At 34.3% G+C, this 15164-nt stretch overlaps 1 protein-coding gene across 1 annotated transcript in view; it reads right to left on the bottom strand.

Annotated features, from left to right (window-relative positions):
- LOC110643393 (protein PLASTID TRANSCRIPTIONALLY ACTIVE 14) overlaps positions 1 to 11683 on the bottom strand; it is a 36505-nt gene extending 24822 nt beyond the window's left edge. Inside the window, exons 1-7 of the mRNA XM_058145728.1 lie at positions 11554 to 11683; positions 11265 to 11420; positions 10550 to 10687; positions 10197 to 10322; positions 9835 to 9963; positions 8575 to 8664; positions 8339 to 8489 (exon numbers count right to left, since the gene is read on the bottom strand). Coding sequence (XP_058001711.1) covers positions 8339 to 8489; positions 8575 to 8664; positions 9835 to 9963; positions 10197 to 10322; positions 10550 to 10687; positions 11265 to 11420; positions 11554 to 11610 — 847 coding nt within the window. The 5' untranslated portion in view covers positions 11611 to 11683. The remainder of the gene's footprint in view (positions 1 to 8338; positions 8490 to 8574; positions 8665 to 9834; positions 9964 to 10196; positions 10323 to 10549; positions 10688 to 11264; positions 11421 to 11553) is intronic.
- Between the last annotated feature and the right edge of the window lie 3481 nt (positions 11684 to 15164).

Here is a 15164-nt window from a genome sequence, read left to right as displayed (position 1 = left end):
CTAGGCAACATTATTTTCTGTTCAACTATTTCAGCTCCAGTGTGTTGACCATGGTTTTAAATCACGCTCGCAGGTAAAGAAAACAAGCCTATAACGGCCCTAACGTAATGGTAATGGCCTGATGCTATGCAAATTTTTTTTGAAAAATTTGCAAAGTTTGTAAAATAATTATATATTGATAGATACAAGTAAAACTAAGATACACAACTATATAGTAAGCACAAATACATTAAATAAAGATATTAAATTGTATAAAACAACAAATAACTCACCACTTTTAGTCTTTTTCTAAGAATTAGATTTGAAGAATAGAGTAAATTATTAATCTTAGCCAAGATTCTTAAAAAATAATGAAAGGAGAGTTGTTGTATGAAGGAGGAAACTTTGAGTAAAAATTTGAGAGAAATTGAAGCCAAACAGCAACTGCTAAAGTGCTGCACACAAAAACAAGAAAAGGGCACCAAACACTGTGCACATATGAAAAAATGGCAGAGGAATTTTCAAAGTAACAGCCGTTACCATTATTCAACAGTCGGTAACAGCCGTTACCATTATGTAACGGCCATTACACCTACAAATACCTATTTACCTGTAAATAATGACCTCACACGTAATAGCCCCCTCAAAACCTGTAAATAACGATAGTTACATAACGTAATAGCCGTTATTTGAAACCACGGTATTGACTCTCATGCTTCTGTGTTGGCAAATTTTCTTCTTCCTCTACTTATCCTATTGATTTGTAGCAATTATTGGCTAAATACCAGTGTATTTTTTAGGATTCCAAAGGATTTCCACCCATGGTTTCAAATAATGACTGTTACATTATTTAAAAGTTTTGAAGGAGTCCGTTATGCGTGAGGCCATTATTTATAGGCAAACAGATACTTGCAAGTGTAACGGTCGTTACGGCCATTATGTAACAGTAACGGACGTTACCTACCATTAAATAGCAATAACGACCGCTGCTTTAAAGATTCCTTTGCCATTTTTTTACATGTGAACAGTATTTTGGTGCCTTTTATCTTCTCTCTGCATGCAGCACATTAGTAGCTAATGCTTGACTTCAATTTCTCTCAAATTTTCACTCAAAGTTTCCTCCTTTCTTCATACATCTCTCCTTTCATTGTTTTCTAAGAATCTTGACTAAGATTAGTAAATTACTCTATTCTCCAAAGTTAATTCTTTAAAAAAGACTAAAAGAGATGAGTTATTGGTTGTTTTAATGTTTTTATTTGATATATTTGTGCTAACTATATAATTGTTCATCTTAGTTTTACTTGTATCTACCAATATAGTCATTTTACGAAATTTGCAAATTTTTCAAAAAAATTTGAGCTGCACTAGGCTGTTACCATTACATTATGGTCGTTGTAGGCCTGTTTCTGTTACTCGTGACCGCAACTACGATTTGAAACCATGTTTCCACCCTTCAGAAGCCCTAATCATTCTATTCCTCTAATGCCTACTGCTCAGCCTGTTAATAAAAAGCCATGAAGGTATCCCCACTTTCAAAAAGCTGAGATAAAGAAGCTTGTTAAGGAGATGTTGGATAATAGTGTAATATAATCAAGCACTAGTCTCTATGCCTGTCCAGTGCTATTGGTTAAGAAAAAAGATGGGTCATTGAGGTTTTGCATTGACTACAAAAGGCTTAATTATATAACTATTAAGGACAAATTTCCAATCTCTATTATAGATGATCTATTGGATAAGCTTTATGGGGCCTCTATTTTTCTAAGATTTATTTAAAGGCTGGCTATCATCAGATTTGAATGAACCCTTTGGATGTCCACCAAACAACTTTAAGACTCATCAAGGGCATTATAGTTTCACTATCATGTCCTTCGGGTTGACTAATGCCCCTACCACTTTTCAAGCCCTTATGAACCACATATTTCAGCCATTTTTAAGGAAATTTGTCCTACTTTTTTTTTTTTTTTTTTGATGACATGTTAATATATAGTTCATCTCGGTCTGACCACTTAAGGCACTTGGAGGGGGTATTTAAAGTGCTGCAACAACAACATTGTTTGCTAAGTTGAGTAAGTGTTCATTTGGCAACCTGAGATTGACTATTTAGGACACATAATTTCAACAAAGGGTGTTGCTACTAACACTGCTAAAGTCCAAGCAATGGTTTCCTGTCTAGCCCCAAAATCAATAAAGGAATTAAGAAGCTTTTTAAGGTTAACTGGTTACTATAGAAAGCCTATGTTGCACTATGGTATCATCGGCAAACCATTGACTGCTTGCTTAAAAAAGATGCTCTTTAAAAGGATGAAGTGGCTCAAAATGCTTTTGAGCAACTTAGGGAAGCTATATCCAAGGCTCCTATGCTGGCTTTGCTTTAAAAAGCAGTTTAATATTGAAACTGATGCAAGTGGTATTGGCATGGAAGCAGTGTTGCAGCATTGTGGGCACCCTATAGCCTTCATTTCTAAGACTTTTAGGCCAAGAACTAAAGCATTATCTATTTATGAGAGGAAATTATTAGTAATTACCTCTGTTGTCTCTAAATGCAGGCATTATTTGGGGCAGGGTCCCTTCTTCATTAAGACATATCATGAGAGTATTAAACACCTACTAGAGCAAAGCTTGCACACTAATTTGCAACTCAGCGAGGGTCTCTAAATTGTTGGAACTGCAGTACAAAATTTTGTACAAGGGAATGGACAAAAAAATTGTTGATGCATTGTCCAAGAGGCTTGCACCTTCAGATGGTCAATGTTGACTCTACAATCTTCAATACAGCCTACTTAGATGACTCATTTAATTCAGAGCTATGTGAATGATAAGCAAGCTACTGAATTGATTTCCCATTTATCTTTTGATGACAAAATCCATCTTGGGTACTCTTTCAAAAATGGTCTTCTATTTAATAAAGACATGCTTTATGCAGAAGATAATGGGACTTTGAAGGAACATTTATTAGCTTTGTATCATGATTCTTAATTGGGAGGGCATTCTGGTATTAATGCTACCTATGTTTTCTTTTGGCCTGGAATATTGATAATGCAAAATAGGAAGTTTAGAATTTTATTTAGGAATTTTAATTATTATATAATTAGAAATTTTAAAGAGTTTTTATTGTTTAGGAATTTTATTATTATTAAGTCTATTATTTTTTAATTTATCTTATTTAGTATTCCTAATTAGAGTTGAATTAGGATTTCTATTTCTAATTTGATTAGGGTTGTAAGCTCTATAAATATAGCTAATTGTCTATTATTCAGTGGCTTTATATTACGATTATTATTGAGATTAAATAAAATTATTGAGGATTAGTTCTCTTTTTCAAAGATTGGTTCTTGTTTTATTCTTTGTTCTTAGCTATTTTACATCAATTTTGGTATCAGAGCCTAAAATCGAGCCAAATTTGCATCGCTTTTCACAAAATTATCAGACTTCTCATTCAAGTCCTCCCATTCGTTAGATTACCACCGGTATTTTTGTCCTTCGAAATTTTTCCTTGTTGCCTACAATTCAAAAAAAATAATAATAAAAGAGAGTCGAAAACCAAAAGAACCTAGAATTACTATCTCTATGTCATTGGATAGATAATTATAGATATAAATGTGATCGTGAAATGTGTTCTTTCTTACATAGTGAATATCGAGAAGTTGAACAGATTTTAATAGATAAAGAAAGGAAATATGAAGTTTTATAATAATTCTTACAAGCTAAGGAAAAAGAGCTTGAAGAATGCAGGAAAGAACTTGTGATTTCAAGTGTAAAAAAATTAAAAGCACGGCTTGATAAGTTATTAAAAGTAGAAGTACAAGTTGATGAGTTATCAAAAATAGAGCTTAATAAGTTATCGGTAGCTGTGCAAGAACTTAAAGAAGAAATTCAAATTGTAAATCAAGGAAAGAAGCTTGACATTAAAGATGAACAAGAAGAAAAATTCGATGTGCAGCTTGTAGATGAGAATGAGGAACAAAAAGAGCAACCTAAGGAAATAAAGGTTGAAGAGTATGAGATTGAAGAATCCAACGATTCAAGTCTTGAGCATTCACATGTTGAAGAGCCTTTTCCAGAGCAAGAAATTGAAAAAACTGCACAACCAAAGCTTGAGGAAGATATATTGGGGAATGAAAAAGATTCTATGGAGACATCAATGAAAATTGAAAATCCTTTTGAGTTAAAGGGCATTTCAACTATTGTTGTAACTGATTTTATCTTCCCAGATGTTTCTAAGAATACAAAAGCAAGTGCAAACTTCTTCAAGTCATTCTTATTGCTACCATCCAAGAAGATTGTACTGTGTGTTCTCCTTACTTGGTTCTTGATCCTTCAATACTTTAGAACTCGAGGTCGAGTTTTCTTCAACTAGGGAAGCATAATGCAGAATAGGAAGTTTAGAATTTTACTTAAAAATTTTAATTATTATAGAATTAGAAATTTTAAAGAGTTTTTATTATTTTGGAATTTTATTATTATTAAGTCTATTATTTCCTAATTTATCTTATTTAGTATTCCTAATTAGAGTTGAATTAGGATTTCTATTCCTAATTTGATTAGGGCTGTAAGCTCTATAAATAGAGCTAATTTTCTATTATTCAGTAGCTTTGGATTATGATCATTATTGAAATTAAATAAAATTATTGAGAATTAGTTCTCTTTTTCAAGGATTGGTCCTTATTTTGTTCTTTTTTCTTAGCTATTCTACATCAGTTGAAGGCAGTAGTGGAATGGATCAAGGGCCGTGATACATGTGCCAGGTGTAAGAGTGAAACCTGTGCGTCTCCAGGGCTGTTACAACCAAGCTTGGTAACATGTTACCATGGATTTTATAGAACAATTGCCAAGATCCACCCACTTTATAGCATTACATCATCCTTTTTCCACTAAAGACATTGCTAAACTGTTCTTAGACAATATATTCAAGTTACATGGATTGGTCCTTATTTTGTTCTTTTTTCTTAGCTATTCTACATCAGTTGAAGGCAGTAGTGGAATGGATCAAGGGCCGTGATACATGTGCCAGGTGTAAGAGTGAAACTTGTGCATCTCCAGGGCTGTTACAACCAAGCTTGGTAACATGTTACCATGGATTTTATAGAACAATTGCCAAGATCCACCCACTTTATAGCATTACATCATCCTTTTTCCACTAAAGACATTGCTAAACTGTTCTTAGACAATATATTCAAGTTACATGGATGTCTTACCACTATTATTTCTGACAGAGATAAAGTATTTACTAGTTTCTTTTAGAGGGAGCTCTTCAAGTTGATGGGTACCAAGCTAGACTATAGCACTGCATACCATCCACAATTAGATGGTCAATCAAAAAGGTTGAATCAAAGTTTGGAGGGTTATTTGAGGTCCATTTGCTTTTAGAAACCACATTCATGGTATAAATGGCTCTCTCTAGCTGAATGGTGGTAGAATACTTATCATCATAATGCTTTGAAAATGTCCCCCTTTGAAGCATTGTATGTGTATAAACCTCCTCCCTTGGTATTTTTACCGGTTGATTCTACTGCAGTTGGGGTTGTTTTTGATTTTGTGGAGGAAAGACAGCATATGTCTCAATTGATCAAGGAAAATTTATTGAAAGCACAAAATAGAATGAAGCAATATGCTAATAGAAAAAGAACAAAAAGATAGTTTGAGGTTGGTGATTGGGTATATCTCAAGTTGCAGCCTTATAGATAAGTGTCTGTGGCTGTTAGGAAGAATTTTAAATTTCCAGCAAGATACTATGGTCCTTTCCAAGTGATTTCCAAGGTAGGTTCAGTAGCATAGAAGCTTCAATTGCCTGACTCAGCTACCTTTCACCCTATTTTTCATGTCTCTCTCCTCAAGAAGAAAGTAGGGGATGGTGCGACATTGGTCTAGGACTTACCCTCTTTTCAGGATGATATCATTTTGGAAGCCCCTAAGAAAGTCCTTCAAACTAGGGTGATTACCAGAAATGACCAACAAGTGCTTCAAGGCCTCATCAAATGGGTCAACTTGCCTGTTACAGAAGCAACTTAGGAGGATCAATCTTTCATTCTACATTAGTTTCCTGACTTCTAATCCTCTTGGGGACAAGAAGATTCTCTTAGGGAATATATTATTACAATTATAGGAAAGGGAAGAAAATTAAAGAGAGAGAAATTGGGAGTGTTGGATAGAATAGAATTTGGGGGGGAAAAATATTAGTCTGTTAAAAAATCAATTGAGACAGCTTATTAAGTTAGACAGCAGTTATGCTACTTGTTAAATAGGAAGAAACTCACTTGTATTCACTCATTCCAGTTGATGAATCAATAACAAGATTTCTCCTCTCTCAGACTCCATTTCTCTTGTCATCTAAGTCTACTTCTCTTCTCACCTCCTCTATTTCTTCTATTCTTCCTAAATTCAATTACAATCTTTGTATTCAGAGATTGATCAGTGGTGATACCTAACAGGAGGCATTGACGTATCTTGATTAGCGTGGGTTGTTAAGCCTTAGGGCAGTTATTTTAAACTGATATATAAAAAGAACTCCCAGGAACTTGCAAAGGAGTGTTGATATCTTGCATTCTCTATAAATCTCTTCTTCCCCAGTAATTCTTATGTGTTCTTACCTTTCTAGTTCAATTCTTCCTTTTGTTTGCATCATAAATAAACAAAATTCACAAACCCAATTCAATTGAAATCAAAATTCTCCACAATCAAAAGCTAAAAGTAAATTTAAAAAACAATTAAAAACCAAGAAATTGAACCTTAATTCAAGACTGTCTAAGGATAACATTGAAATTGAAGATAGGTTATGTTGACATTTATGATTACCTTTCTTGGCTAGAGGTTTCAAATATGGTAGTCAAGAAGTGAGATGCTAGGTGGTGAGGATTGTGGCAACTAGGAAAGTAGAATGTGGCAAAGCAACGAATCGTTGAGACAGCGAGGCAATGAACGAATCGGTGAAATGACGAGGCAGTGAGATATGATATGTGGCTATGTTGGCGAGGTAGGGCAACGAGAGGTGAGCTTCCATTGTGAGTTTGAGACTGGTGGAAGGTGAGGTTGTGTGATACAATTTTCATCTTCAAATGAAGCTGAAGTGGATTGGGGATTGTTGGGTTGTGACAAGGAGGGTTGGGCTTGTTGTATTTGCAACAAGGAAGGGAGGCTTTTTGCTTGTTGGAATGAGGATGGGTGGGTTTACTAGTTCTTGACAAGAAAGTCTGGGTTCTGGCAACCATAGGGTGAGTGAAGCGGGTGAGGAAGAAACAGTCCACCTTTGGGTGAGTGATGCGGGTGAGGAAGAAACATCTTATACATGGCTCTATTTTTCTCTCTTGAACAGAAGATGGAGATAGAAAGAAAAAACCAAGGAGAGAGAGACATTGGAGAGCGGGGAGGGGAAACAGGTAGGATAATTTAGGGATTTAAATTTTATTTTCGGGGTTGACTTAAATATTAAGCTTTGACTAATAGAAATTTGTGTCCAATTTGGATGGAATGACCATTCTGTTGGCAGAATAAAATAATATTTTGCTGATGTAATCTGGACTATATTGTTTCAAATTACGCAACTCCAGAATAATTTAATTAATGTGGACTAAGACTATTTTTCCTTATGAAGAACATATTATTAAAATATCAAGGTAAGTGCACTAAATACAACCAATCTTGCATTGCAGATTAAAAGGCTTGCTTAATAACTTCAAGGATAGTTGCCTCTCGGTTCATCCAACACTAAATCTCTTCATATCATGAGTCATTTATAAATGGAGAATTACTTCAAGGAAAAGTATAATGGGACTTTAACAGATATCTATGCCATCCAAAGCAAGAGAAAACACACATTATAAATATAATTTACCATATATAGTCAACAATCAAGTGACACAGAGCAAATACTTAATGAATATCGTAGACCCAAACTATCTAAGAATGTCTCCACATTATGTATTAAGGAACTGACTAACATCAAAATTCTCTCATTCGATCTTTTTCTATTGCCAAGGAGTTACAAAATATACCATGGCTTTTCAGTTTCAGTTAAAACATCAAAACTATATTTTTGAATCAAATAGAACATATATATTATCACTCTTACAGAACCACAAAGGACTTCTACATTGGCTTAACTGAGTTATAATAACATTAGGAATAAAGGTTTTAATGAATTGAGTGTACAAATATAATCAAGATTCAATTAGGCAGTTGGCAAAGGTAGCTGGGAACATTTAAGTCAAATAACACACTGAAAAAAAAATGATATAGCGGTAAAAAACATATGATACATTTGATTGTAAGAAGCCTCTGTGGTTCTGCTTTTGTAACTGACCATTAATATCAAATAACTGTACCAAAGATAAGGAATATTAGAGATACTGAGATAGAAGCTCACCAGCATAAGGAACTAGCATGTTTGCATCTTGAACTAAAGCACCAATTCTCATTTGCATGTTAATGCACCGAGATTGCGCCATACTAACAGCCCAAATGAATCTCTCAGGATCACGTGCAAGGCGCTTTATTTTGAGGGGAACACCAGAGTGCTGTGTGGTTGAATACATAAAATGTTTGTCAGAGGGTAACATCAACGGAAATAGGACATTCGTAAGATAGGCAGGTTTCTTATACCCAATTTTTTTCCCAAAATTCCAAGGCTCGGCGTTGCTGTTTTCTCATATTCAATGAAAGATTCTCATCCTGCAACTCCAAAAGCTCCTCCTATACCACATATCATCCAACAGGAAAGAGAAACACGGTTGGTTGGTTATGCTTGATACGCCTTTAAAGAAAAAAGCTACACTAAACAAATTAATCAGAGACAAAGAGCTATCAACTAGAAATTTTAGAATGTGAAACCACTGAAAACTAGTAAAACACTACTGAGAGTTGAGTGTACATAGCAAATATCATTTTGGCATATAAACTATTGCTTTTAGGTGATGGAAAAATAAAATTTGAATGTAATGGCCACTTGTAGATTGTGAGTCTTCATCCCTCATGCAGTCATGCCCCCATTTTTCAAATTTAACTTTTGAAGTGAGAAGGCTGAAAGTGTTCAATTCATACAAGTTGAAATACTAAAAACAAACACCAAATGCAAACATAATTCATTGAATCAAACTAGATTCTAGTGTCATCCTATAATTTAATGGATCAAATCAACCATGCAACTTAAAAATTCTAAATGAAAATAGGTATGCATTACAGTTACTGGAAGAAGTAATACAATTTACATGAAGAATTCTATTGTATGTATAATGAACTTGAGGCAATAGGTATACATCAAACATGGATTTAACTCACTGTTGTGGCTACAACAGTTACAGTCATGAATAACGGAAACTGGATTGTCATGGAAGCTTGGAAAGGGGGCTGCTGTAACAAAAATTAAAAATAATACCCAAAAAAAAATTTTATATGGCAATGGCCATTACTTAATGGAAAACCTATGGGTAACGGCCTTTACCTTTACATAACAGAAGTAACGACCATTACAATAACAGAAAAAAAGAAATGTCCTTTACATAATGGAGGTAATGGTAAAGGTAACCCCAAAAACCTTTATATAATGGCCGTTATTTAAAACCATAGCATCAAAGCTTCAATTGTATATTCATTTGCATATTTGAAGCATGAGCCTTAAAGTGGATTTCTAGAGTTTTGCTTACTCCTTCCCAAAAGCTGAGACTAAGCTTTAAGGTATAAGAATAAAACACATACTAAAAACCATCTCTTCAAGATAATTCTTAGAAGAAGGTATGGCCCAGAATTGACTCAATATGAAATTGAAAGCTGGTAAAGGAAACAAATCTTAATCCATGATTATTAGAGCAAAGCAAGTCATACGAAGGATCACATAACAATACAGTCACACATTTTTGCACGCACCTCTGTGGCTAAAAGCAAGCTAGTGCACTCTTCCACACTAGGTAAGAAGTCACCATATAGCTGCCAAAAGTTATCCTTACAATCAAATGCATATAAAAGAAGGCATGCCAACCTCAGGTCCCAATCTGTCTGGCAGAGAGAAACTGGTATAAAAAAGACCATTCATAAAATTCTTTTAATAAAAAAGATTAAGAACTATCCCAAATTGCAGCAAATATATCTGCCATCAATTAAATTGAACCCACAAAGAATACATAAAAAGAAGGGATCAGAAAGAAATACCAAAAACATATAACGTATAAATGAAGTAGTAAATTAACTATTAACAGTAAAAACATAACTTTAAAGACAAGGAAAAATACCTCTGGGTCAGTTGAGTTGATAATATCGAATATTGGATGACCAACAGGTATTATGTCAGGAAAAAACATCCATGGGAGCTTCTTGCTTATGGTTAACATCAACTCAATAGGGATTTCCATTATGATCTGTTCATATAAGTTCAAAACCTCAGATAGGAAAAACCAAAACCACAAATGCGAGTCCATTTTATAATTTAGTGCAAATAGGAACAAGAATAGAATTAGCACTGGAATAATGAAGTTTGATAATTTATACAACAGCATGGAGACACAAATACACACGAACAAATGGATAAGGATAGATATAGTGCTGCCAATTACACATAGTAAACTGCTGAATTGAAGCAACTCACCCTGGCACGGCGAAGTGGTTCAACATCCTTAGAAGCATAGACTCCAAATCCATCTGGCCCTTCCTTAAACTCAACTCCATAAGCACGCATACTTCGAACATAACCTATCTTGTAGAAATCAGGGTCTGCTGGTTCCAACTGTTACAGAGAAAAAAAAAATGAGGAAAAAAAAATAATCACAGGCTTTATCCTATTCTTAAAAAATAAATTAAAAATTTGCCTAAGGTGTCCTAGTTTATGAGGCTCCCTGAATTATGGGTTCTAGAGAGGGTCGGATGTTCGCAGCTTAATGCACAGTGAGTTTTTAAAACAAATAGATAGAGAAATTTTAGTCTCTTAGGAAGGAAACCTGAGGAAAGAACATGTAGAATCTCATTTATGACCTTTTATGCGTTTCTACTATAAATATTAAAAAGCAAAAACAGAAAATTTCTCAGAAACTTTGCAGCACTCTCCGTTGGACTTAATTTGCTTTCTTGGGTACCATTTCCCATTAATGATACAATCCAATAGCAAATTGTTCAACATTTTAGGAATCACTAATTTTCTTAATTCTACAAACTGCCTATACAAGTTTTAGGATTTCATCAACCAGACCGGCAAACCTTTAAGAAGCCCCAGGTGAATTGCGCTTTCTTAGTCACATAGCCCAAAATTACTCAGCAACCAAACAGTAAATTAAAAGAAATATATTAAAATGAGGATAGCATTTCACCTCAGACGGAGATTCCTCTACTTTGGGAGGTTGAAAGAGAGGAAACGGAGGTATTTCCACTAAAGAAGCTTTGATGGGTCTGATAAGATTATTAGTGCTGCTGCTTCCTCTGTTTCTGGTGATTGAGTATCTGGGTCTTGCAGACCATAAAGCAGACTGTTTCTTTCACGTATATACACCAAAAATAAAGAACTTCGTATATGCAAAAATCAAAAGATTTGCACAAACACACACACACAAAGAAAGAGAGAGAGAGAGAGAGAGAGAGAGAGAGAGAGAGAGATTGGACCTGGGAGTAGATGAAGAAGCAGTGAGCGAGCTGATGAAGAGCAACAGACGAGGCCATTTGCCCAGTAGCTATTACACTTCAGTGTTCAACTCTGACTCCGCCAAACTAAAAACAAGGTTGCACAACGTTATCTACTTAAGGAAAAAAAAAAAAAGCTTACGGATTTTACCGCTTTTTATTTTTGACGCCGTTACACCACTAAATATGGTTAATGTGTCATTAAATATTTAATTAAAAATAATTTTAAATTATATATTTAGATCATACTTATAATAAAATTAAAAAAAAAATAAAAATCACTTCTAGTGAAATGATCTAAACCTTATTTGGCAAACAAATGAATGATTTTTCTAGTCCCAGACAATCGTCTTGAAGGGCACTATTCAATGGATATTACCTATAAGGTATCTACCGTTGGCCTTGCTTATTCACAAAACCTTTAACGACTCAAATTTGAATTTGTTACACGCGATAAAACTTTGGTCAGCATATAAATTTATAATAAGTTTAAATTACATCAAAATTGTATTTAAAGTACATATTTTTATATAAATATTTTTTTAACTATAAAAGGTAATTACAATTTTTTTATATTACAAATAATTAAGTTGCAAACTACAATAATACAATAACAAAAGTACATGTCAGTACAAAAAAAATCTACAAAATGTATATATATCTTTAAGCAAAGTTAAGACTTGAAATTCAACTAACTAAAATTCACTAACTATAACTTCTATACTAAAAGGTAATATAAACAAAGGGATGAGCTAAGTGCTCAATAAGTAAAAACCTACTAAGAGAAAGAAAACGTGTATAAAACAATTTATAGTCAAGTACATGAAATGTAACAATCACATGAGATTTATAAAGCACAAATAAGCCACATCAAAGTCGTTCATGTCATTAGTGATTCTCATGTCATTAGTGATTCTCCAACATCTAAGAAGTCCAGCCTATTAAATAAACTATTTAGCACTTCCTCTTTCATATCATATCAAACAATGGTACTGGAGACACAAAATTTTCTTACTTGGGCATCCCACAGCATAAATACAGTGAGCTCATAAATGCATGCATGCCATAATCTTTGCTTTCCTTTCCTTTCCCAATAGAAACTAGTGGGTCATCTATGAACTACCAGCACATTATAAGTAACAAATGCAATGCAACATTTTTGTGATATGCATTATTAACCTATGTAGTTATGCAAGTATAATTAATATAAATAATAGCTAACATGATGTATGAATGTGCCTGTAACACCCTCATTGTAGCAACTCCGTACATTCTACTGTTCCGGTGACTGGTGTCGGTCCGGACAGCTAAAACGTCCGGAAAAATATTTAAACTAAAGTCAAGAACCATAATTAACTCAAATATTAATAAAAAAAATTTAGGAAAAATTTTAGAAATAAAATACAACCAAGTTAAACGAGCCGGTGCCCAAGCGATGGGTAACCAGAAGGAAGTTGCGGTTCTCGCAACGAGGAGCCCTAGACCTGGGGAAAAATTCATAAAATAATTATTGGGACTCCAGAGAAGGGTCATTGAGGTTCCTATGGCATTAGAATGCCAAGAAAATATTTAGAAAAATTTTTCAATCGGTACAGACAATTTTGACCCGTTAAGCCAAACGGAGGGCATTTTGGTCATTTCGCCTTCAGAGGTGATTTTTGGCCGACTTGTCCAGTTGAGTAAATAATTAATATGACATAAAATATGAATAAACATTACTAGAAATTAAATTGAAAATGAGTAGTGAAGAAAGGAAAAGAAAATGAGGAAAAAGGCCCATTATGACATCTTTATGATGTCATTTAAAAGTTCTAACCAATCATATTTAAACAACCTATTAATTAACAAATAAAAGAGATAAACATGGCCAAAGGAATTAAAATACCAGCTGCCTTCTCTTCAGCCAAAAACGTGAGTTTCTCTTCTTCCTCCCTCCATGAAAATTTTCTTTCATTTCCTCCATTTCCCATGAATTTTCACTACTAAACCCTAGACACCTTTCATTAAAACTTGTCCATACCTCTTGGGGAAGTGTTTGGCAGCCTAGAAAGTGAAGGAAAGTGAAGTTTAATCTTGGAAAATTCTGCCATTAAAGAGGTTAGTGCCTATTATGCATACATCTTTCTCTTTCCATGATTAGAGACCTAAAATAAGCAAGAATTTGTGAATTAAATGAATGGAATTTATGTGTATGTATACAATGAATTTTGGCAGCCCTAGGGAGGAACAAGATTAAGTGTTTTTGATGGACTTAGAGTGGACTAAAGATGATGTTTAAGGTATATATATATATGTATGATGAATTGGTGTGCTAACTAAGGTAATTGGTGTAATCCTTGAAAATGAGCTAGGGTTTGGGAGTGAAACTTGGATTTAGCTTGGGAAATTGTTAGAGAACATTTTAATGGTCAATTAGTGACCATTTTAGGTAAGTTGACCATAATTAGGAGTGAATTATTGCATGGCAAAGTGGAATGGGCAGGCTGCCCCATGAGTGCAAAGAGGTGATCAAATTTCAGTCCACTTGGACCGCCATATCTTGGGCTGTGTTGGTTCAATTGGTGTTTGGCCAATTGGACATGAAACTAGGCTTATAATGGCACATTTTTTCTGAAGAAACCATGCCCAAAAGACCAAAGCAAGTGGACCAAAAGTTGGCCCCAATCCGGATACCCTGCAACCAGCACCTGCAGAAATGACCAAATGAACAGTAACTGTTCATTTGGCCATAACTCACTGTAGAATGGTCAAATTGACCTGAAATTTTTACAGCAATAAGATAAGATATAAACAAACAACTTTCATGAAGAACATTACCCCAAATTATGCCATTAACCCATTCAAATTATTGAGCAAAATTGAGTTATCAAACCTGCAACTCTGCAGATTTTCATTTGAGCAGTAATGTTTGGATGGCTATAACTCTCTTCAGAAAACTCGGATTTAGGCGATTCTTGAACCGATGGAAACCTAAGGCATAGTAGAACATTTCATATGAAGAAAGTTAGACCAAATTATGAACTTAACTTGATCAAATTATTGACCAAAGTTTGATCAAAATCTGCCAGAACCCAAGATACCAGTATGAATAGTGCACGTGAACAGTAAACTTATTTTGGCCATAACTCACTGTAGAAATGGTCAATTGACCTGAAATTTTTACAGCAACAAGTTAAGACATAGACAAACAACTTTCATGAAGAAACCTACCCCAAATTATGACCAGAACCTAACCCAAATGGCACTCACAATCACTGTTCATGTGACTGTAGATTTGGTAAAATTCTGCAGAAATGAAATCCGGCCAGCTGTGGTTTTTGGACCATATCTGGAGCTACATAACTCCAAATCGAGTGATTCAAAAAAAGAAATTCAACTAGACAAAATAAGGAACAACTTTCATGTTTGCCATTTCCTCAAATTACCACTGCAACAGTGCTTAATGGAACAGTAAAATTAAGCTTCAAAAACTAAAAATTCTGCCCTCTTGGTTTTAAGTTTAGAAATGGTATGGGTGCTCAATGCCAACAAGTTTTAAATGAAAAATGTGGTATGTTTGAAGTGCTAAAGTCAATGTACCCACTTTCTATGCA

Source organism: Hevea brasiliensis, chromosome 4, assembly GCF_030052815.1.
Source record: "Hevea brasiliensis isolate MT/VB/25A 57/8 chromosome 4, ASM3005281v1, whole genome shotgun sequence".
Taxonomy (NCBI): Eukaryota; Viridiplantae; Streptophyta; class Magnoliopsida; order Malpighiales; family Euphorbiaceae; genus Hevea; species Hevea brasiliensis.
The sequence above is the reverse complement of the archived record's forward strand: the minus strand, read 5'-3'. Positions and strand labels throughout refer to the sequence as shown.